General features: G+C 39.0%; 2 protein-coding genes across 16 annotated transcripts in view; one reads left to right on the forward strand and one right to left on the reverse strand.

Annotated features, from left to right (window-relative positions):
* The window catches only part of STRADB (STE20 related adaptor beta), a 93988-nt gene extending 81453 nt beyond the window's left edge, over positions 1 to 12535 (reverse strand). For 4 of the 13 annotated variants that reach the window (XM_073807402.1, XM_073807403.1, XM_073807401.1 and 1 more), the window contains exons 1-4: positions 12367 to 12534; positions 9220 to 9316; positions 6157 to 6237; positions 1174 to 1273 (exon numbers count right to left, since the gene is read on the reverse strand). In XM_073807402.1, the coding sequence (XP_073663503.1) occupies positions 1174 to 1273; positions 6157 to 6237; positions 9220 to 9231 (193 nt within the window). In that variant the 5' untranslated portion in view covers positions 9232 to 9316; positions 12367 to 12534. Of the gene's footprint in view, positions 1 to 1173; positions 1274 to 3988; positions 4024 to 5476; positions 5541 to 6156; positions 6238 to 9219; positions 9317 to 10175; positions 10258 to 10768; positions 10901 to 12366 lie in introns of those variants that run through there. The other 9 variants (XM_073807398.1, XM_073807399.1, XM_073807400.1 and 6 more) reach the window with 6 other exon arrangements.
* A 202-nt stretch (positions 12536 to 12737) lies between these two features.
* TRAK2 (trafficking kinesin protein 2) overlaps positions 12738 to 22186 on the forward strand; it is a 70569-nt gene continuing 61120 nt past the window's right edge. For all 3 annotated transcript variants that reach the window (XM_019939133.3, XM_019939131.3, XM_019939135.3), the window contains exon 1: positions 12738 to 12975. The gene's annotated coding sequence lies outside the window, so the exon portion shown is untranslated. The remainder of the gene's footprint in view (positions 12976 to 22186) is intronic.

Raw genomic sequence — 22186 nt, forward strand, 5'->3', positions numbered from 1 at the left:
CAAATCCTTATTTCTCTTTTGGTCACCTTGACCTGGGCATGGGAGGGTCAATGACATAAGCTTGGTCAATGGAGGATGAAGTGAGTGACAAAAGCAGCAGAGGCAGTCAGAACCCACACTTAAAACTTAAAACCTTACCTAAAATCCCATTTTTAGTAGAAACTTTTTTCAGTTAAGTTGGAACTCACCAGTGGGGCCCAACATCATCTAGTGGGGTTAAAGTACCCTACTAGTGTACATTAACTAGGCTGCTCTTATGCTGTGACCCAGGCTACAGTTCTAGTCACATAGTTTGTCTTGGTTTCTTCCAAGCCCATTTCTCTAGCCAATGATTCTGTGAGTTAGCAAAATTGTTCAAAAAATTCTTTTAGTTTAAGTAGTCAGGACTGTTTGTTGTTTGAATAAAAACCCTGACTAGAATATTTAGTAAACTTTTCCTCATGCTTCAGGATCCAGCCCTTTTGCTATCTTCCCTGACTCCTAGAAGAGTCGAGATGCACAGGTGAACGCTCCATCTTCTCTGTTCCCATAACACTTGGGAACACTTTACTATAGTACCTTCCAGTGCATAAGACAAAGCTATCTTTCATGTTCGTCTTCCCAGAGAGGATGTGAACTCCTCAAGTGTTTTACATGGCTTTATATTCCTAGCACCTAAGATAGTATCTCTTTGTATTATTTAAGAGATGTTTCTGAATACTCAGAGCAACTTTTCACAGGTATAAGGCTAAAAACAATAACTCAGCCAGTTCCAAACTTAACTGAAAAAAGTTTCTACTACGAATGGGATTTTAGGCAAGGTTTTAAGTTAAAAGAAAGTAATTTGGTTAAAGGACTGTAACTGAAAAGATTTACATGATTTGGTTTAAATCAGACAAATGATCAGAAGTTCCCCAAAATAAAGATACAAATAACAAATGCTTAGATTATTTAGTGTCTTCCTCCTCTACAAGTACTTCAGTGCAAAAGTAAAAATTCTAGAAGGTAATCTTGAAAAAAATCTGGGCTACTGTTTTAGGACAGATAAGATTAACAGATCCGTTTGACTGACACAATTAACATTTAGTTTTATGCTGTGGGTAACAAGAGAGACCTGCTTACAAAGTAATCTTTTTGTCATCAATTTCATTTCTAACAATGATGAGTCAATTATGTGCAATCCAGAATGATTACCTATTTCCACTTGGAGTTCATAGTGAGAAACGTTGGTGGAACAGATAACTTCACTGGCTCTAGTGGATGGAGGCAACAAGGAAAAGGTTGGCTCATCAACCTGCATTGTTTTAAAAATATGAAAACAAAATAGGTATAAACTTTTTGGCGCCCCAATTTGGTCCCCTACTCCAATGTAAAATACTGATATTGTCTTTTCAAACACACAAGTGCTCATTAAGAAGGCACTGAAAAGGTGGCTTAAGAGACTGTTTTAAGATCCAAAAAGTATTTACAACAGCTAATAAGGGATGCTAGTTATAAAGCTATCAGCCTGTGAAGGGGGAGAGGGCTAGAAAAACAGATTTACAGGTAGTGAAGAATACTTTTCAGCACAATTTCCAGGAAGCATTCTTAGGAGTTGCTAAGAATGGCTGTTGACTCTTCAGGGTATCTAATAAATATATCAAGGGAAGAAATGAAAGGACCTATGAGGAATATTCTATTCTGGTGCTTTTACTTCAAGTGGTTGTCAGTTACAATCATTACACATACATGTATCTGCTCAGCTAATGGAGGTGTTAACAGTCAAGGAACAATTTCCATACTAAAACCTATTCAAAGAAGCTGAAGAAGTTTTTCAAAGATGAAATGAATCAGAAGGGAGGTCAGAAAGAAAAGTAAGCCTCAAGAGATGGGAGAACAGGATAGGGTACAGAAGTCCTGAGTTAATGACCATGTACCACTATGGCCTTTCACGGGATACTATGGAGTCAGAGTGCTAGGTCTGCACCAGATCCCAGTGGCACTGAAATAACATGCACACAGGAGAAAGAAGAGGCCAACACCACTGGCATCATATGATAGCCATGAGGATCTCTAAAAGGACACCAGTACTCAGCAGCCTTTACAGGCACCAGCAGGTGGCAAGAATCTCGTTACTACCTCCAAGGTAAAGAGAAGGAAGAAGGGAGTTAGGAATGACATTACTATTTACTAGGAATTCTGCTAACTATTTTTTACATTTGATTCTACATGTTCCCCAAGCTTTTAAGAGAGCAGAAAAATATAATTGTAAGCTCATGGTAAAAGGTGAATAATCTGCTAGAGGGATGAAAGGCTATAAAAAGAAATTCTACCATACGATTGGAAATAATCCCAATGAAGAAAGAAATCTAAATAAATCAATGCAATTTCTTTAGAATAAGTAGTCTTAAACTCAGATTTAAAGAACACATATAAGAGAGAGAAAGAAGAGCATATAGCAGTTTAAAAAATGTTTAAAGTGATAAGCTATAAGTCTGCCAGGAAGGCTAGAGCACAGAATGAACTGAGGCTTACAGTTCACTGCTTGAAAAAAATGGCATCAGGTTACCAGATGATGGATTGAAATAAGGCTAATCAACCTCTACTTTGCTTCCCTCAACTCCATCAGGGAAATAGTCTTCTTTAAACTAGAAGCACTTAGATTGTAATTAAGTAGCTGAAGCTCAAAACAGGTTGTTTTAAATAGGTTCAAACCTCCAAACCAAAGACAATTACATCTAGGATATTAAGTCTGCAAATATAGTAAAACTCAGATGAGAAACCCGAATGGAAATAGTCAAACATTGACTCAATTTTCAAAAAAGAGAAAAAAGGATAAAGGGGCAAGCTTGATGTTGTTGCCCAGTAAGGTCTGGTATCAAATCACTACACAAACAAGTTATGGACATTTAAGAAAACAACATGGTAATCACAAGAAGACAATATAGGTTTACTAAGAGTAAATCATCTTAAAACTAACCTCACTTCTCTTTTTGATTTCATGACTAGTTAGAGAATTAGAAAGCAAAAATCATGGCAGGGTCCTTGTCCTTGTCAAACTTTTTAATAACTTTTTGAACTAAAAATTCAAAAGACCTCGTTAATGAATAATCTGGGAAAAAAGTCATGAAAACAATACCATTTACAATAACAGCAAAAAGCATAAAATACTTAGAAATTAACTTAACCAAGGCAATGAAAGACTTGTACAATGGAAACTACAAAACACTGCTGAGAGAAATTAAAGAAGACATAACTGAATGGAAACATACCTCATGTTCAAAGATTGGAAGACTTAATATTATTAAAATCTCAAGGGATCCTGAATAGCAAAAACAATGTTGAAAAAGGAACAAAATTGGAAGACTCACTCTTCCTCCTTTCAAAACTTACTACAAAGCTACAGTAACTAAAACAGTGTGGTGTTGACACAAAGACAGACATATAGAGCAAGAGAACAGAATAAAGAGCCCAGAAACAAACCCTCACATATATGGTCAAATGACTTTTGACAAGTGTGCCAAGACCATTCAATGGAGCTAGGACAGTATTTTCAACAAATGGTGCTGAGAAAACTGGATATCCAGATGCGAAAGAATGAAGTTGGACCCTTACCTATACAAAAATTAACTCAAAATGGATCAAGAAAATATTTGTAGGTCATACTTCTGATAATGTTAATACCCAGAATATAGAGAGAACTAAAATTCAACAACAAAAAAAAACAACCCAATTAAAAAATGGGCAAAGGACTTTGAATAGACATTCTCCACAGAATACATGTATGTGGTCAATAAACACAGGAAAAAAGTGCTCAACATCACTAATCATTAGGGAAATGCAAATCAAAACTACAACGATATACCACCTCACACCCTTTATGATGGCTGTTATCAAAAAAGCAGAAAATGAGTATCGGAGAGGATGTAGAGAAACTGGAACTCTTGTGCTCTGCTGGTGGGAATGTAAAATGGTACAGCCACTGTTGAAAACAGTATGGTCGTTCCTCAGAAAATTTAAATAGAATTACCATAGGATCCAGCAATTCCACTTCTGGGTATATACCTAAAAGAATTGAAATCAGGGTCTCAAAGAGATATTTGTACTCCCATGTTCATAGCAGCACTATTCACAATAGCTACAATGTGGATGCAACCCAAGTGTCCACCAACAGATGAATGAATAAGCAAAATGTAGTATATACATATAATGGAATATTATTCAACCTTAAAAAGTAAGGAAATTCTGCAGTATGCTGCAACACTAGTGAACCTTGAGGACATTATGCTAAGTGAAAAATCTCAGTCACAAAATAACAAATACAGTATGATTCCACTTATACTGGTACTGAGAGTAGTCAAAGATCAGAGACAGAAACTAGAATTGTGGTTTCCAAGAGGCAGGGGAATTATAAGGGAAGGAGGAGCTACTGTTTAATAGGTACAGAGTTTCAGTTTTACAAGATGAAAAGAGTTACAGAGATGAATGGTGGTGATGGTTGTACAATATTATGAATGTATTTGATGCCACTGAACTGTACACTTTAAAATGGTTAAGATGGTAAATTTTATGTTATATGTACCTAGCACAATAACCCCTCCTGCAAAAAAAGCAGCACTTGTGGAAATTTCCTGAGTTCTAGGCCTCTCTCTTGGTAACAGCAAGGAGTCAACAACAGACACTTTACTTTCTAAACACTACCTGTCTGAAGGGTAATACTTGAATGAAAACTAGGATTGGATACTATATCCTATTGTACAACAAGGTACGTAACTAGAAGACTTTACAGTATTAGCGAGTAAAAAGCGAAATGACAAAAATGATTACAATTGAAGATAAGGTCAGAATAAATTTAAAAATAGGATTAACTGGGATAACTCTATTTTGTAGGACTAAGGTATCTGCAAGGCAGGTTCTATTTTATAGAAAGAATTATAATATAAAATGAAAATTAAGAGATTTAGAGGGGAAGATCCCAGAGAAATATTTATTTCTCAGCATGTTTCTTTAAATATTATTTAATACATCAGGCATTGCCCAGGGATGATAAAGATAAAAAAGACAGGATGCCTATTTTATGGGGATCATGTGGAGAGACATATACATCAATCATTGTGAGATAATATAGTAAATGCCATTTTATGAGGATGTCTAAGATCTGTAGGACCATAATAGAATTAAAGGTACAAGAGCAAAGGCTTCAGAGATGTGATACTTGAGCCAACTCTTTAAGCACGAGGAAGAATTTTAGAGGGGTATTTTAAGCAGAAATAAAAGTGTGTGCTAAGATTCAGTAGCAATAAATGAAACTCAAACATTAGACATATCCATACCATTAAGAGTCCTTATAAAACACTAACAAGTTTAGGCTTTATCCCATACGCTTTAGGAAACCAATGGCAATTTTAAAGCTGGAAAGTGGCACAAACAGGCCTGTATTGGTAACAGTGTTGAATACTGATCTGAGTGGGAGAGGAGGTTATATGTGTGTCTAGGAAACTAGAGGCAATGTGTTTACCTGCAACAGTCCAGGTGAGAGATGATGAGATTTGAGTAGCAGCAGTCATCAGGTGAAGGAGGGGATGGACTCAAGGGCATTTCAGAGACAGATCTGTAAGACTTGGTGTGTAACTAGATGTGAGGGCAGAGGAAGAGGCAGTGTGAGGATAACTCCAAAGTTTCTAGTTAGGGTGATTTAGTAGATGGATTTTCATTTGCCAAAGCAGGAAATTCAATAGGTCAGTGAAGTTTTGAGAGATTAAGGTTTTACTCAAACTGCACAGAGATGGCTTTGAAAACTCTAACCAGAGGAATTCTACAGACTCATCTGGTGCCCAGGAAAGAGTCCAAAGTTGCAGGTAAAAACTTAAGAATCACCAGTCCTACCTGATGACAGGGTCCCCTCACAACCTAAAGGAAAACCTCAGGTAGCTCCAGACAATCTGAAATCTGAGCAACTGAAACCACAGGAGCCAGTGAGACTGCTTAGGGAGAGTCTGTTGAGGCAGAAGAGCAGAGGCCGATTACAGACTTCTGGAGAATAGCTTATGTAGAGGAAGAAGAAACAGTAAAAGAAGAAAAGTGAAAGAAGAAAGAAGTAAAGAAAAAGAGATATAGGAGAACCAGAAATTATATTCTGTAAAATGGTGTCACAGAAGGCAAAAGAGGAGTATTAATTGTACTTAACCATTTTCTTACCAAGTTTTGATGGGTACTGGTTTCAGACTGTTTTTCAGGTCTGAGTGATTCAACTTGTGTTCGTGAAGTGCAGAAACAATCCTGTAAATTCAGAAATACACTAAATAAGTGAAAAATAAGTCACAAGATAAGGGTGGCACGTGGATACAAAAAAGTCTGTTGACTGGGGTGAGGAGCAGAGAGAAAGGGCAACGTGCAGGAACCTGAACTGGAGCCAGGATTCATACTGTGGAGGTAGACAGTATGGGAGAGAATGGAGAAGCAGCTGGGTATGCAGAAGACAAATTTCATATCTGCTATAATTTTACTTGGCGCTATCTCTGATTCTTGCCCTCTACCCTGGAGTTAACAACAGCAATTCATTTTTACTGCTGGTGTTAATTTTTAACCCTTTCGTAATCTTTGCAGTGTTTTTCTGAATATTTAGCTAGAGATATATTCTGCTATGCTCACCATATTAATTTTATCTTGATCCTCAGATTTTCTTTTTCCCTTAAGTGTGGGAACCATGTTTATCCACATTAAACCACACATTGAATATATCAATACTTGGAACCAATTTTGTTCCGTAAGGTGATAAACATCTCTAACCAACTAAAATCAAATTAAGAGACTTAGTTCCATTATCACAATTTACATTTTCCTGCATTTCAACTCAGTGTTCTGTTATCACGTATTGTCAATAAAGAAATGTAACACCTACACACGTTAGTGGCGTGAAGCTGATGTTATACTTATTTAGGAAGAAAAGGTATGTCAAAAGAAAAGTATAAACAAATTGTATGAAAGAGACTTTTAATTATTTTCAAGCATCTTATGAACATTCATTTTTATATGAACATTAAAGTATAATATCAAATGAGTCTTTAAGACAAGTCCATCCACGTCTATTCTGCAGTCACTTACTTAATCAAACTTCCTTTAGCTTAAAATATGCCAGAATTTCTCATTAATCAAACTAATCATTTTCCCAGTTAGCCTAAATTACTGATTAAGTTGAATTCCTACAGTCTGTACATATCAATCTTACCAAAATAATTTGACATATATCCCCACCGTTTTATGTAAAACTCGCCCCTGAAGAACAGGAGCTAACAGTGTCAAGGTAGCTGTAGAATCACTTCCTTTGCAAAGTTTCTATTGGTTTGTGTAGGGTGAATAAAATTTACAATAAAAAAAATTACAATAAAAGTTTTTGAAGATACTTAATACTGTCGTTCATATAAAAAATAGCCACCAGTTACATCATTTATATATTATATTTGGTATTTACATATATTTTCCAACATTTGCCCTGAATCTTTCACAATAATCATTCATACTATTGTGTGGGAAAGGGTTAGCAGGCCTAAAACTGCTCTCCTTGGAAAGGCCTGTTTGCAAGGTTGACCCTTGGCTGGTATCTAGGAACTCGGATTTTGGGAGGGTTCCCACCATTCCCCGGTAAGAATGGATCATGGTGTGCCTAAACTGTCTATGCAAACAACATGGTTTATGCTGAACACCTGCTTTCTTTCTGGGAGTCTGGAATTTTGTTCCTGCTGCTCCTTTGAAAACACCACTTCTTAGCTGTCAAATAGAGGTAAAATTTGAATGAGGAAGAATCCTTCATAAGCAAAAACATTAACTTTATCTCAGTTACACAAATATCTCACTGAGGAGAAAACATGAATGTTTTGATTCAAAGGATTCTAAATATTTCATTGCAAGAAGAATACAAAGTAAAATTATTAACAAACTGAACAAATATAAATGACCCTATCAAATTCTATTTTTCCAAAAATCCATAATTATGAAATAATAGATTAAGTAAGATGTCCTTTCCCCCAAATTTGGAAGCCCTGGGCAACCATACAGCCCTTTGAATCTCAGTATCTCCATCTATCAAATGCCCTTTTACATCTCATCCAACCTACAAACTGACATAAAATTGTTAATCTTAAGTAATCCTTTAGAGCAGGGGTCAACAAACTATGGTCCAGGAGTCAAATCTGACCCGCCACCTGTTTTAGTGCATAAAATTTTACGGAAACACAGACAGATTCATTTGCATTTATTTACATATTGCCTATGGCAGCTTTTTCCAAGAGTAACTTAATAGAGATCACATAGCACACAAATACTACCTGGCCCTCTAAAGAAAAAGTTTGCTGATCCCTGCTTTAGAAAATGAGGTAGATATTTCACCTCAATGTATTTTCCAGATATATAAAGCTCCCCTTTTAAGTAGATAAACTTTACTTTAAACATAAAGTAAATGCATTATATATTTTCCAAATAACTAACAATACAGTCTCCTAACTTCATAGTTCTGCCTCTCAGACTTGGCAAGTGATAGAGTGGATTGGCAGATGTGAGTTTGAGCCCTGGCTCTAATTCTTTGCAATCATGGGCCAAACTCCAAATGAGGATTATACCACCTGCCCTGCTTACAATTTTGAAGACTGAGAGAGATATAATACATGAAAGCATTTGTAAATTACAAATCATCATACAAATGCACCCACCACTTTTTAAATGAAATTCAAATATTCAAATAACGTATTATATTCTACATAAGACACAATGAAAGTCCTAAAACTACTTAATCTAGAGTAGATACCATGGACTTAATATAAACAAAAACCCCGTTAGTATCTATACATCATATTAGACAATGATCCTAATGTTTCCTGTCTTGTTAAGTCAAGGGGCTTATTTTTCATACTATTTTGCTTGCCTTTAGTCAGATGGAAATTTGTCAAAGGGATTTTTGAAAGATTTAAAGGATAAGGCATAGCTAACTGGATGGAAGAGTAATGTCTAAGGACAGTAAATGTATGAGAAAAGTGGGTATGGGACAAAGGAATAGAAGGAGTATATCAGAAAAGTATAGGAGCTCTTTTTTAAAGAGACAAAAACTCAATGATAATTTAACTCATTTTTAAAGACCAGAAGTCTTTCAGATCAAAATAACATCTCAGAGCCTAAGAATATTCCATCAGAGTATGCCTATTAGGGCTTTGCACTAACATCTAATTACTCTATTGACACAAAATTAGATCCGCGCTTATAAAAACTTACCAAAAGAGACATTGAATCGCTTTAGTTCACAGAAAGTGAGAAAAATCCATCTACTCCAAAGAAGATTTCTGCTTTATCTTCAAGATACAGAAATATCCTAGTATAAAAACAGAAGCAAAATAACTTATATTTACATACAAATGCCTTAAAGATCTAGTTGCCATAAACCCACCACTATTTGGGCAGCTATTCTTTGACACAAGGACTACAGACATTCCTGAAAGGTGTCCTTAAAGAACATTTCTGTTTACTGAACACTATTTGGGATCTGACATCACAACAGAAAGGTGGAGTGAAGTTGAAAGGAGGTTCTGAATATTTCCAAAGCCTCAATAAACCTGCATCTCTTCTTCCTTATCTTTTCTATACTAATTTTTTACAGAACCCTAAGCAAATGTAAAAACAATACAGAAAGGTAATGTTGGACCCACTTTTAATACAAATGATGCCCAAGAATTTCCAATGGTTCTACTTAGAAGTAAACTTTGAATCTTCCAAAGCTTCCTTATCCGATTAATTACCTATTAAATCATCTAGGGTAACTGACCAGCAAATTTGGGAAAGAGTCAAGATTAGCAACAGAGTAGGAATTAATTACATTTTCTTCTTGCCATGTTTAAAAAAAAATTTTTTTTTCAGTTTTCATGTGACAATAATATTTTCTGTAGGTTGAATATTTTTTATGATTCTTAGTTCTCATTTCCATTCTTCTTGGAATTTATTGACAGATAGGAAAGATATGCAGATTATTACACAAATAATTCCTGTCCATTTTCACTGATGGAGTATTAATCTCAATAGTTTATGAAGGCTCCAACAGATGCAGAGGTTTAAAATAGTAACTTATTCAGATTGAAGGAGCTACAAAAGCACCACCAAAAGTTTCCAAATCTTTCCTAATAGAAAGGGTGGCAATGTTCGAAACTTGCTAGTGCTGGGTATTCCCTTACACCTACCCAGTATCTCTTTCACCTAAATTGTGGTTCATTATTTCATTTTAATGAAGTCCCCAAGTTTGATCAAGGCATCTGCAAACATCTGAACAAAATTAGAAAGAAAAAGCTTTTGTAAACCATAGATATTATACAGCAGCATCCAATTTTATTGCTAAGAAAAGATGTCAATTTATTCAGGATATTCACTACAAACCAAAGGAAGAGAATGGGAAGAAGAAAAAAACCCGGAATGGTTTATTTTTGTCACCTGCCATTCATTACCATCAATTTAAGGCACTGGTGTTTGCTGTGTTACAAAAGAGGTAATGCAAAACCTGCCCTGCTCACTTTCCAGGGTGATTCGGATCAATGAAATACTTTATCTGAAAGTGCTCAGAACTATCAAATACTGTATCAATAAGAGCTTGAGAAGATGCTCTGAAAGGTACCAAATGGTAGGACTCATTTGGAAAGTAAGTTGGCAATGTTTTGATAACTATAAAAATGTTCATCCCTTTGACCCTGTAAAATTCTCACTTCTGGTAATCTATTCTAAGGAAACATCCAAGTAAATGAAGAAACTACAAGCATGTAGAAAGTAATTACCCTGTTACCTGAAACGGTCAAGTATTCATCCCACAAGTGTTTAATGAATGGCTGCTATGGGTCAGGCACTGTGCTGGGCACTGGGGACACTCACTAGTGATCGAGGCAGACAAGGCCCTGACCACTTGGAGCATACATTCCTACAAGCAGAAAGATCAGGGATGTCGTGATTAACTGAATTTCCTGGTTCTCAGGAATTTGTTTCTTGCTCTTTCTGTGTAATATCAGTTAAGTTCTTTCTTAAACAACAACAAAAAACCTTTAAACTCCATTACATTATCTATTTTTCAGAAAAACTCATAAGAAGCAGACACAATCTGTGAGAATTGTCAGTACTAAAGGGGTTGCCCACGTGCATGGCTTAATCCCAGAGGATTTTGCTTTAGATGTGACAGACTATTAAGAGATACTTTTATGAGACATTTTGAGGTCAAGGGAGCAGCTGCCCCCGCTAAGAGACGGGGGTGGGGGTCGCTGGAGGGCGGGGTATATAGGTCTGCCGTCATAATTTTCTCCTGCGTGCTCTTTCACTAGGTATGAACATAAACCCTTTTCAAAAATTCATACTTGAGACTTGTATTTCTAAATGTATTTACAAGTACATCAGTGTGGTCCCTCGCAATTATCTCTAAAAAGAGAATTTAAATAAATCTTTCTAAATAATTTAAATTTGTTCTAAAATAGAATGGTTCCTCCGAAAGCTTTAATCTGAAAGGTTAACACTTTCTGCGACAATCGGAAGGCGCATCTAAATTACAGAACTCGGGTTTTGAGTTAATTTAAGCATCCAACAGAGGCCCTTGTTACAGGGAATGCAAAAAAGCCAGATTTAACTCTTTGCGGAGCTTTAAAATTACTGTAATTTTCAAAGTTATCTTGGGAACCCATAAAATCTTAAAAATTATAGCCACGCACAACTCGGTAGAATTTCCAAACTTAGCATCGTGACTCAGGCTTTCAAAAAATAATTACTAAGCGCCTACTGTGTGCCAGGCTCTATCCTAGATAGGCGCTGTCACCAATTCCAATCGAGTTCCGAGGAAAAAGGTACGCGACACAACAAACCCACGAGGGAGAAACACAACGTTGAACTTAAATACCGAGGACGAAACGCGGCTTGAGCGTTCAATTACGTAAAAGCTGCCTTCCGAGTCCTGCTTTGGGGGACTTTGCAGCGAACTCGCAGAAGGCGGCACACAGAGCCGGGCCGGAGGGCACCTTGGGTCTGGAGACTCTGCGTGCCTGTGAGTGCGGCCAAAGGTGACAGCGGCGGGGGGTGGGGTGGGGTGGCGCCACGGACAGCTGGGCCCCGCGCACCTGGCACCGCCGACCCCAGCAGGCACCGCCTACCCCGCACGCAGGTGCCTCGGCCGCCACGCGGCCCGGGACGCCGGGCCGAGCCGGAGCCGCGCGGCACGCAGGGGCCGCTCGCCACGCCGAGCCGGACTCCCGCCACGGCTCCGTCGGCCTCCCGGGCTCAGGCTGGAAGCGGGGCGGCGAGTTCTAGCCTCGAGCTTCCGTAGGCGCGCGCTCGCGGAGCCGCGCTCCCTCACTTCGCGACCAGCCCGTAGCCCTTCCCCTCCCCAGCCCGGCCTCCCCTCATTACCCTGGCGACGACTGCGGCCAGCGGCTCTCCTCAGGCGGCCAGCGGTGCGGGGCCCGGGCGCCAGGCCCGCCCAGCGGCAAAGCGAGCGCGCAAGGCCCGCTCGCGGCACAAGCCGCGGAGCCAGGAGGGCGGCGCGACCCGTCTGGCACTGTGGGCCTGGAATTCTGCCCCAACCCCCAGCAGCCCTCCAGCACTGGGCTCGCCCCACCCTGGCCCCAGGGTCGCGGCCCCGCCCCCCGCCCCGCCCCCCGCCCCGCCCCCGCCCCGCCCCCGGGCTAGAAGTGAGGGGCGTGGTCTTTAGAGATAGGGGCGTGGTCTAGAGGAAACTACAATCCCCAGCAGGTCATGCGCTGGTGCCGTGCAGGCTGCTGGGAGAATGGGTTTCCTCCTCTCTTCCCCAAATGTGTGGGGGCTGTCATTGACCTGGAGTAGCTGCAAAACCGAAGTCGCCGAATGATGATGTTGTGAAATCGCCAGTCCGTTCCTGCCACGCCCGGGCGGTTACTGGCAGCGGCGGCCGCTTCTGCTGCTCCTCTCAGGCTGCTGCTGTTTTAGAGGCTTCTCCCTGAGCAAGCGCGTGCGAAGGACGGAGGACGCCGGACCATTCCTGTGAGTAACCTTCCCGCGCACGACTCGAGCTTGCCCTTGCCATCCTCCCTTGAAGGCAAAGGAACCTCCCCACCCCGCGCTCCTCCCGGTCTTCGGAGGTCACGCGCGGACACCGGAGCCTGAGCTGGGTACCGGAGGACTGGGTCCTCGCCGGGTCCGTCTCCCCCCACCCCGCCCCACCGCGGTGGGAAGCGGGTGGTTTCCCAAGTGTAAGTGCGAAGTGTTGGGCGTTGGGCTCCGGCCTCGGGGTGCACCCCAGCTGCACCTCTCAGGATTGGCAGCATCCCATCCTCTGCCGGACAGCACCCACCTGGTGCCCCATCCTTGAGCGATAAGCGGCTTTAGTGTCTGGACGTTAAACCTTAAGCCTTGGTCGCCATCTGTGATGTGAGCGAGACGAGAGGGTATTGGAAAGAGCTCTTTCAGTGTTGAGTTGGGCTTTTCTTGCGGTTGATTTTGAGCCAGACACCGCACGTCTTTTAAAAGAAAGACGGTTGCCTTTAGTTTCAAGCGTAAATAATGGATATTGCAGATGTCCTTTTAGAACCAGAGTAAAGATAGTCTCCTAAACACTTAAAAGATTTCTGGGTCATTATAATAGCGGTGAATTCAGTTACTTGACCACGAGCCTTTTATTTAAACCTGCAGTTTCTGCGTCAGAAACTAACTTTTCACTGGAAATTCATCAAGCTAGAATGGACCATAGGAATAAAATGAAATGGACTCTTCCAGTTTTGTTTAGTTTAGTTTTGTTTTATCTATTTCAATGATTATTTTTTCCTGACCTTCAAATCTTTGCTGTAGAATTGGAAGCTACAGCATGTTAATAGCATGTTAATGGTGGTGCAGTGACACTTGCGAAGAAATTGTGAAGGACATTTGGTGGGGAGAAAGGGCAGGGATGAAGACACTTGATCATTTCAGCAGTTATTCCAGCTTTCTGTTTTTAAAATTAAGTAATGTTCAACAAGTCTCAGACATTCAGCAAACACATACTGTATGAAAGACAGTGTTTTATTATTTTGCAGATTTTTATTCGTATGGTGACAGGGGTCAGAAAGACAAAAATTTCAGTACTTTCAATCAGCCAGGCATCTCAGTTATGAGCTGTATGTACATTTGATCACTTAATCACTATAATAACCCTGTTGCATAATCTGAGGCTCAGCTTTGCTTATGTAACAAGTGGAGATTCATACCTAGATCTGCCTTACTTCAAAGTTACAGGTCAGGTACCTACTTCAGAAATTACTGACCTTAAAGTTTGGATGATTCAAAGGCATTTTCCAGCGTTATTTCCTAATACTGGTTCCTACTACATACCTTGGACATTTAGAATAAGTTATGAACCCTGCTTTAGTACTTTTGAACCAGTTATTCTCTCTGCTTGTAATTCCCGTCCTCCATAGAGCTGCTTATTAAGACCCTGAAAGCCCGTTACAAATCCACCTGTTTACTTAATGTAAGTCATAATAGGACTGGTCTTTCATCTCAAAGGTCTTTCCAGTTCAAAGGTTTAGTGGTTCTGAAATTGAAAATATGAGCCAAGGAGTGTTATTCTCTACTGCAAATGGTTAACATCTGTAGTCACAAAGACTAGAAAAACTTGTTTCTTAAGATTTTTTACTTCAATACCCAAAGTATGTTTAAACACTAATATAAGGAATGAGGCAGATGATATTATTTCATGTTTATTTTGATCTTTGTTTATATCATCCGTACCAGTTTTTGAACCTCTTTAGTTACTATCCTGTTTAGTGGTAAGAAATCTGAGGCATTAAAGTAATATTCACATTTAAAATAACTTCATAATTGAATGAACTAAATTATTCATGATTTCCAGTCATATTAGTTCAGATCTGCAGTGATCATATAATAGGAAACATTTGTATAGTACTTATAAGTGTTAGATACCCATCTAAATATTTTACCTATATTAACTTATCCTCACAGTAGCAGTGTGAGATGTTCTTAATAGATAAGCAACTGAAGCAGAGGATAAGTTAACATACCCAAGGTCATTCAGCTACCAAGTGGTGGAATTGGGTGTCAAACCCAGGCAATCCCAGAATCTGTACTCTAACATTTATTGAGCACCTACTATGTACCAACCCTACAACTGGATGCTTTTATTATAATTAAGTCATTTATCTTTATAACTGCCTTATGTAGAATGGAAGGTCAGCATTTAGTGACTTGTCGAAAGCCACAAGATAAGTAAATGGTATAGCCAGGATTTGAACTCACGCTTGCCTTTCTTCAAAGTCCATGTTCTTCTACTTTCCCTAAATAATCAAATCCTTAGTAAATACCTTCAGTGGAACAGACACTGTGCTAAGTGCTAGAGATTTAGTCTCTTCCTTTAAAGAATACAGTCTGAAGAAGGAAGAGACAACTGGGATAGTGTGTTAATGGGATAGCAGCATACAGAGAGCAGCATGCAGAAGTACTATGGGAACACAGAGACAGGGCAGTGAAATCTGCCTGGATGGGAAGGCTTGGGCCAGTCTTGGAAAAACAAATGGGAATTAGCCTGGCTAAAGAAAAGGAGAAGGGGTTGTTGTGGGCTGAATTGTGTTTCTCCAAAATTTGTAAGTTGAAGTCCTAGCCCCCATAACCTCAGAATGTGACTGTATTTGGAGATGGGGCCTTTAAAGAGGTAATTAAGTTAAAATGAGACCTTTAAGGTGTGTTATAATTCATTCTGACTGGTAACCTTATAAGAAGAGGAACTTTGGACACAAAAAGACACCAGGGACATGTGCATATAGGGAAAAAAAAACCACGTGAGGACACATTGAGAAGGCAGCCATCTGCAAGCCTCACGAGAAACCAGTGTTGCTGACATGTTGATCTTAGACTTCTAGCCTCCAGAACTGTGAAAAAATAAACTTCTGTTGTTTAAGCTACCCAGTCTGTGGTATTTTGTTATGGTGGCCCTAGCAAACTAATGGAGAGATGTTCTAGCAAAAGGAATGACATACAAAAAGCTTTTGAGATGTGGCCGGGTGATTAGGTTTTATGGTAAAAAGTGTTGAGAGATGAAACTGGAGACTAGGCAGGGTCCATATTTGGAGGAATTTGTATGAGACTCTAAGGATTTTAAACTTTATCCTAACGGGGATGGAATGGAGGGGGTTTGTAGCAGTGGGAAAACATTAGGTCTGCATTTTAGAAAGATACTCTTTGAGCCATGGGAGGATGGATTTAAGGGGGTAAGACTGGAGGCAAGAAGATCAATTAGGTGTCTTATTGTCACAGGAAGCTGAACTAAATATTTTCTCAGAAATTGAAATGTCAAACTACAACAGAACCATTGTTAACATAAGGAAGACTTTAAAGGACACAGCTAACCCTTAGGGAATGCATAAGAAGATTTAGGAAGAATTTGTATATACCTATTTAGTACCTAGAGACTGGCTTCATTTTGCTTTCCATAGATAAATAAAGCTTTACTCACGTATCACAGAATATTCAGTATTTTTCCACTGTATTTAATAGATACTTTTATGATGCTTATACTGTTCTAAGCCAAGTCCTCTGACAACTTTATGAAATATCTACTCTTATTATCTCCATTTTATACATAAAGATATTGTAGCATACAGAGATTAAGTACCTTGCCCATGGTCACGTAGCTAATAAATGGCAGTATTAAGATTCAGATTCAAACAGTCTGTCTTCAGAGTCTGTGCTTTTAGCCATTATACTGTGCCGTTGCCATATATTATTTATCAAGATCTTCAAGTACCTATGAAAAGAGAAGGAAGGAATACAGAAATAAATTGGCTATGTTTACCATGGGGAGTATATAGTTTACCAGAGGAGATAAGGAACAATTGCAAGGTTTTTTGAAAAAAGTGTTTCAGAGAAAAATGGAGAGTATTGGGAGACAACACTTACTTTGAGTTGGGGCCTCTGAGAGAGCTTGGTGGGAAAAGTGGCATTGACCTGGGGTGTGAAGAATGTCTAGACTTTGGGTACGAAGAACAGAGAGAGGACATTAAAGACAACATAGCATGAACAAAGTCATTGGTTTGGGAATTTCCTGGTTTGTCTAGGGAACTAGTAAATATAGTCCTTTGTTTTGGCTGGAATATATTATGTGGTTGGAGAAGCCAGTTTGGGGGATGGTAGGTGGGGGGCAGCAAATGTCTGAGAAAGAGCACTCTTAGGGGAGTGAGGGACAAGGAAAATTGTGAGGTTTTTAAGCCAAATGATTGAGGTGTATACTAGAAGTAATTATCTTTTAGGAGAGGATCAATAAAGTTCATCTAGTCCCAACTTAACACGTAAGTCCTATTTTACTGTCTCACAAATTCCACACATCCCTCTTACTGTTTCTATTCACCTAGTTTATGCCTTTATTAACAATAATTCAGGCATAACGTGGTAAAATTTCTTAATTATTTTTCTGTCTCTAATGTCTCCATTCCTGAAATTTGTCCTGTATTCTGACTCCAGATTTATTTTTCAAATGTCACTTTCCACTTAGAAACTTGTTCCCCCTCCTACACTGTTGGTGGGAATGTCAGCTGGTGCAGCCACTGTGGAAAACAGTATGGAGATTCCTCAGAAAACTAAAAATAGAATTACCATATCATCCAGCAATCCCACTCCTGGGTATATATCCGGACAAAACCATAATTCAAAAAGATACATGCACCCCTATGTTCATAACAGCCCTATTCACAATAGCCAGGATATGGAACCCACCTAAATGTCCATTGACAGATGAATGGATAAAGAAGATGTGGTACATATATACAATGGAATATTACTCAGCCATAAAAAAGAATGAAATAATGCCATTTTTAGCAACATGGATGGAACTGGAGATTATCATACTAAGTGAAGTAAGTCAGAAAGAGAAAGACAAATACCATATGATCTCACTTATATGTGGAATTTAAATGATACAAATGAACCTACCTATTAAACAGAAGCAGAATCGGGGACATAGAGAACAGACTGGTGGTTGCCAAGGAGGAGGGAGGAGGGAGAGGGTTGGAGTGGGAGTTTGGGGTTAGCAGATGCAAACTGGTATATACAGAATGGGTAAACAACAAGGTCCTACTGAATAGAACAGGGAACTATATTCATTATTCTGTGTTAAACCATAATGGAAAAGAATATGAAAAAGAAGGTACATATATGTATAATTGAGTCACTTTGCTGTACAGCAGTAATTAACACAACATTGTAATTGAACTATACTTCAATAAAAAATAGATTAAAAAAAAAAAGACTTAGAACCCAGTTGTGACCAACTGACCAAACAATATTGTTTCATGGTAGGAAAAAAAAAAAGTTTTAATCGAAAAAAAAAAAAAAAAAGAGGGGCTTCTCTGGTGGCACAGTGGTTAAGAATCTGCCTGCCAATGCAGGGGACACAGATTCAAGCCCTAGTATTGGAAGATCCCACATACCACGGAGCAGCTAAGCCCGGGCGCCACAGCTACTGAGCCGGCACTCTGGAGCTCACGTGCCTCAACTACTGAAGCCCACACACCTAGAGCCTGTGCTCCACAACAAGAGAAGCCACCACAATGAGAAGCCCATGCACTGCAATGAAGAGTAGCCCCTGCTTGCTGCAACTAGAGAAAGCCCGTATGCAGTAACGAAGACCCAACTCAGCCAAAAATAAAATAAATAAATAAATTTATTAAAAAAAGAAAACAAAGAAAGGAAGGAACTTGTACCCTGTGTAATCAAGTTCAGACTTCCTGATCCTTTTTTTCTTCTTTTTTAATAGATCTTTATTGGTGTATAATTGCTTCACAATACTGTGTTAGTTTCTGTTGCACAACAAAGCGAATCAGCCATAAACATACACATGTCCCCATATCCCCTCCCTCTTGAGCCTCCCTCCCTTCCTCCCTACCCCACCCCTCTAGGTCATCGCAAAGCACCAAGCCAATCACCCTGTGCTATGCTGCTGTTTCCCACCAGCCAACTATTTTACATTCGGTAGCGTATATATGTACACATCGATGCTACTCTCACTTCACCTCGGCTTCGCCCTCCCACCCCATGTCCTCAAGTCCATTTTCTATGTCTACTTCTTTATTCCTGCCCTGCAACTAGATTCATCAATACCTTTTTTTTTTTTAAGATTCCATATATATGCGTTAGCATACAGTATTTGTTTTTCTCTTTCTGACCTACTTCACTCTGTATGACAGACTCTAGGTCCAGCCACCTCACTACAAATAACTCAATTTCGTTTCTTTTTATGGCTGAGTAATATTCCATTGTATATATGTGCTACATCTTTATCCATTCATTTCTCAGTGGACATTTAGGTTGGTTCCATGTCCTGGCTATTGTAAATAGTGCTGCAATGAACATTGTGGTGCATGTCTCTTTCTGAATTATGATTTTCTCAGGGTACGTGCCCAGTAGTGGGATTGCTGGGTCATATGGTAGTTCTATTTTTAGTTTTTTAAGGAACCTCCATGCTGTTTTCCATAGTGGTTGTATCAATATACATTCCTACTAGCAGTGCAGGAGGGTTCCCTTTTCACCACACCCTTTCCAGCATTTATTGTTTCTAGATTTTTTGATAATAGCCATTCTGACTGGGGTGAGGTGATACCTCATTGTAGTTTTGATTTGCATTTCTCTAGTGATTAATGATGTTGAGCATCTTTTCATGTGCCTCTTGGCCATCTGTATGTCTTCCTTGGTGAAATGTCTATTTACGTCTTTTGCCCATGTTTTAACTGGATTGTTTGTTTTTTTGATATTGAGCTCCATGAGCTGTTTGTATATTTTGGAGGTTAATCCTTTGTCTATTGTTTCATTTGCAAATACTTTCTCCCATTCTGAGGGTTGTCTTTTTGTCTTGTTTATGGTTTCCTTTGCTGTGCAAATGCTTTTAAGTTTCATTAAGTCCCATTTGTTTATTTTTATTTTTATTTCCATTACTCTAGGAGGTGGGTCAAAAAAGATCTTGCTGTGGTTTATGTCCAAGAGTGTTTTTCCTATATTTTCCTCTAAGGGTTTTATAGTGTGTGTGGTCTTACATTTAAGTCTTTAATTCATTTGGATTTTATTTTTGTGTATGGTGTTAGATAATGTTCTAATTTCATTCTTTTACCTGTAGCTGTCCAGTTTTCCCAGCATCACTTATTGAAGAGGCTGTCTTTTCTCCATTGTATGTTCTTGCCTCCTTGATTGTAAATTAGGTGCCCATATGTGCGTGTGTTTATCTCTGGGAATTCTATCCTGTACCATTGATCTATATTTCTGTTTTTGTGCCAGTACCATACTGTCTTGATTACTGTAGCTTTGTGGTATAGTTTGAAGTCAGAGCGCCTGATTCCTCCAACTCTGTTTTTCTTTCTCAGCGTTGCTTTGGCTATTCGGGCAGACTTCCTAATCTTAACTAGCCAAATTTAAAGCTCCAAGTATCTTCCCCATAATCATTCCCACTTAAGTTTGTCTGTACACTGCTGCCAAATTGGCTCTGCCTGCTGTTTGCTTTGGGGCCTCTTTTTCTTTCTATGTCCTTTACCTACTGGATACCCCCATTCTCACTATTGAAATCTTTCCATCCTTGAGGAGCCCTGTATTAAATCTTACTCCTGTGTGAAGCCAGGCTACTTCAGCTAGAAAAGAACTCTCCCCCCACTGACTATCTATACAACAGTTCTGTTCTAATACTCATTAGTTACTTATTTCTTATCTGGTGGTATTCTCTTAAATTCTTACAGTTCTTTGATCATTAGATCTTAGATCTAATCTAGATCATGGAGATCATTGGAACTTTCCCCATCAGATTTTAGATTTCTTAGATATTCATCTTCCCTTAAGACAGAGACTGTTGTATATTACTTTTTATCCCTTTCCAGTACTTTTAGTTTAATTCAAGAGGCATTTATTGAAAGCTGTCCTGTAAGCAGCTAGTTGACCGGTTGTTAATTGAAATCATTTATTGAAATTTCTTTTGGGGGGGTGTGGTGGGATGAACTGGGAGATTGGGATTGACATATATACACTAATATGTATAAAATAGGTAACTCATAAGAACATGCTGTATAAAAAAATTAATTTAATTTAAAAAAAGTAATTTCTTTTATAACTGACTTCTTAATATGTAATGCTCTCACTTTATTGCTAGCTTTACTACTGACTCATGTAACCTTGGGACGTTCTGATTAACTGCACCCTGTATTATGGTTTATTCATGCTAGAAAATGAGCACACAAAGTCTACCTGTGGTATAGAAGTGGAACTAATTCATGTTGTAAAGATCATTGAGATCTTTGAAGCTTATCCATGTATCTCTGTCATTTTGCCAAACTGTGAGTTCTTTCTTTTTAGAAAGGTTTCTGACAAGTCATGAAGAAGGAAGGAATAGTTCAAATAAAATAGGGTCTAATTTAAGAGTGTCTATGACTATGTTGTTTAACAATGGAGTTGATAGTTATACATGTTAATGGTGAAAGAATTCACCCACCAGTTCAGTTACTAGTTCATTTCAACAACAAATATTTATTGAGTTGCTTGAGCTCCTGCCATTGTATTTCCATTCTGATCAGCAAGGAGGTGGAAAGGGAGAAGATAGCACTTTCCCCCTTCCTGTCTGGAAGAGGACTTCCAGGAAGTAAATTGTAATATATGTTGGGAAAGAAACATTAGATGCTAAGTTAGAAAATAAAGGTGGTAGGGGAGGCTACTTCAGACCAGGTGGACTGGTAACGTCTCCCAGAGGGTGACTTTTCAGCTGAGACCCGAGGGGTGAGAAGTAGTTCCATATAAAGAACAAGAGGGGAGAGTATTCTGGGTACAGTGAACAGTTGCAAAGGCCCAGGATAGGAGAGAGTATGATGAGGAAGCGGAAAGAAATGACAGGAGGCCTGTGACTGAGTATGAGCAAAGAGGAGAGTGGTGCAAGATGAGGGAGGAGAAGTAGTCAGGGGCCAGACGGGGCTGAACCTTGGAGACTGATTAGAAGTGTGGATTTTATTCTGTATATTATGAACACCTTGAATTTTTTTAAAAGGAGTTTAGTTTTAAAAACTTTATTCTTGTTGCCTTATGGAGAATAGAGAGGAGATTAAGCATGGAGTCTGTTAGGTTTTTCATATTCTAAGAAATGATGATGGCTTGAATTAGGATGGTAGAAGAGGGGATGAAGAGAAGTGGGTGTGTTTGAGATATATTGGTATTAGACTATGCAGGATTTGATAATGGATTGAATGTG

This window comes from Tursiops truncatus, chromosome 7 (genome assembly GCF_011762595.2).
Source record: "Tursiops truncatus isolate mTurTru1 chromosome 7, mTurTru1.mat.Y, whole genome shotgun sequence".
Taxonomy (NCBI): domain Eukaryota; kingdom Metazoa; phylum Chordata; class Mammalia; order Artiodactyla; family Delphinidae; genus Tursiops; species Tursiops truncatus.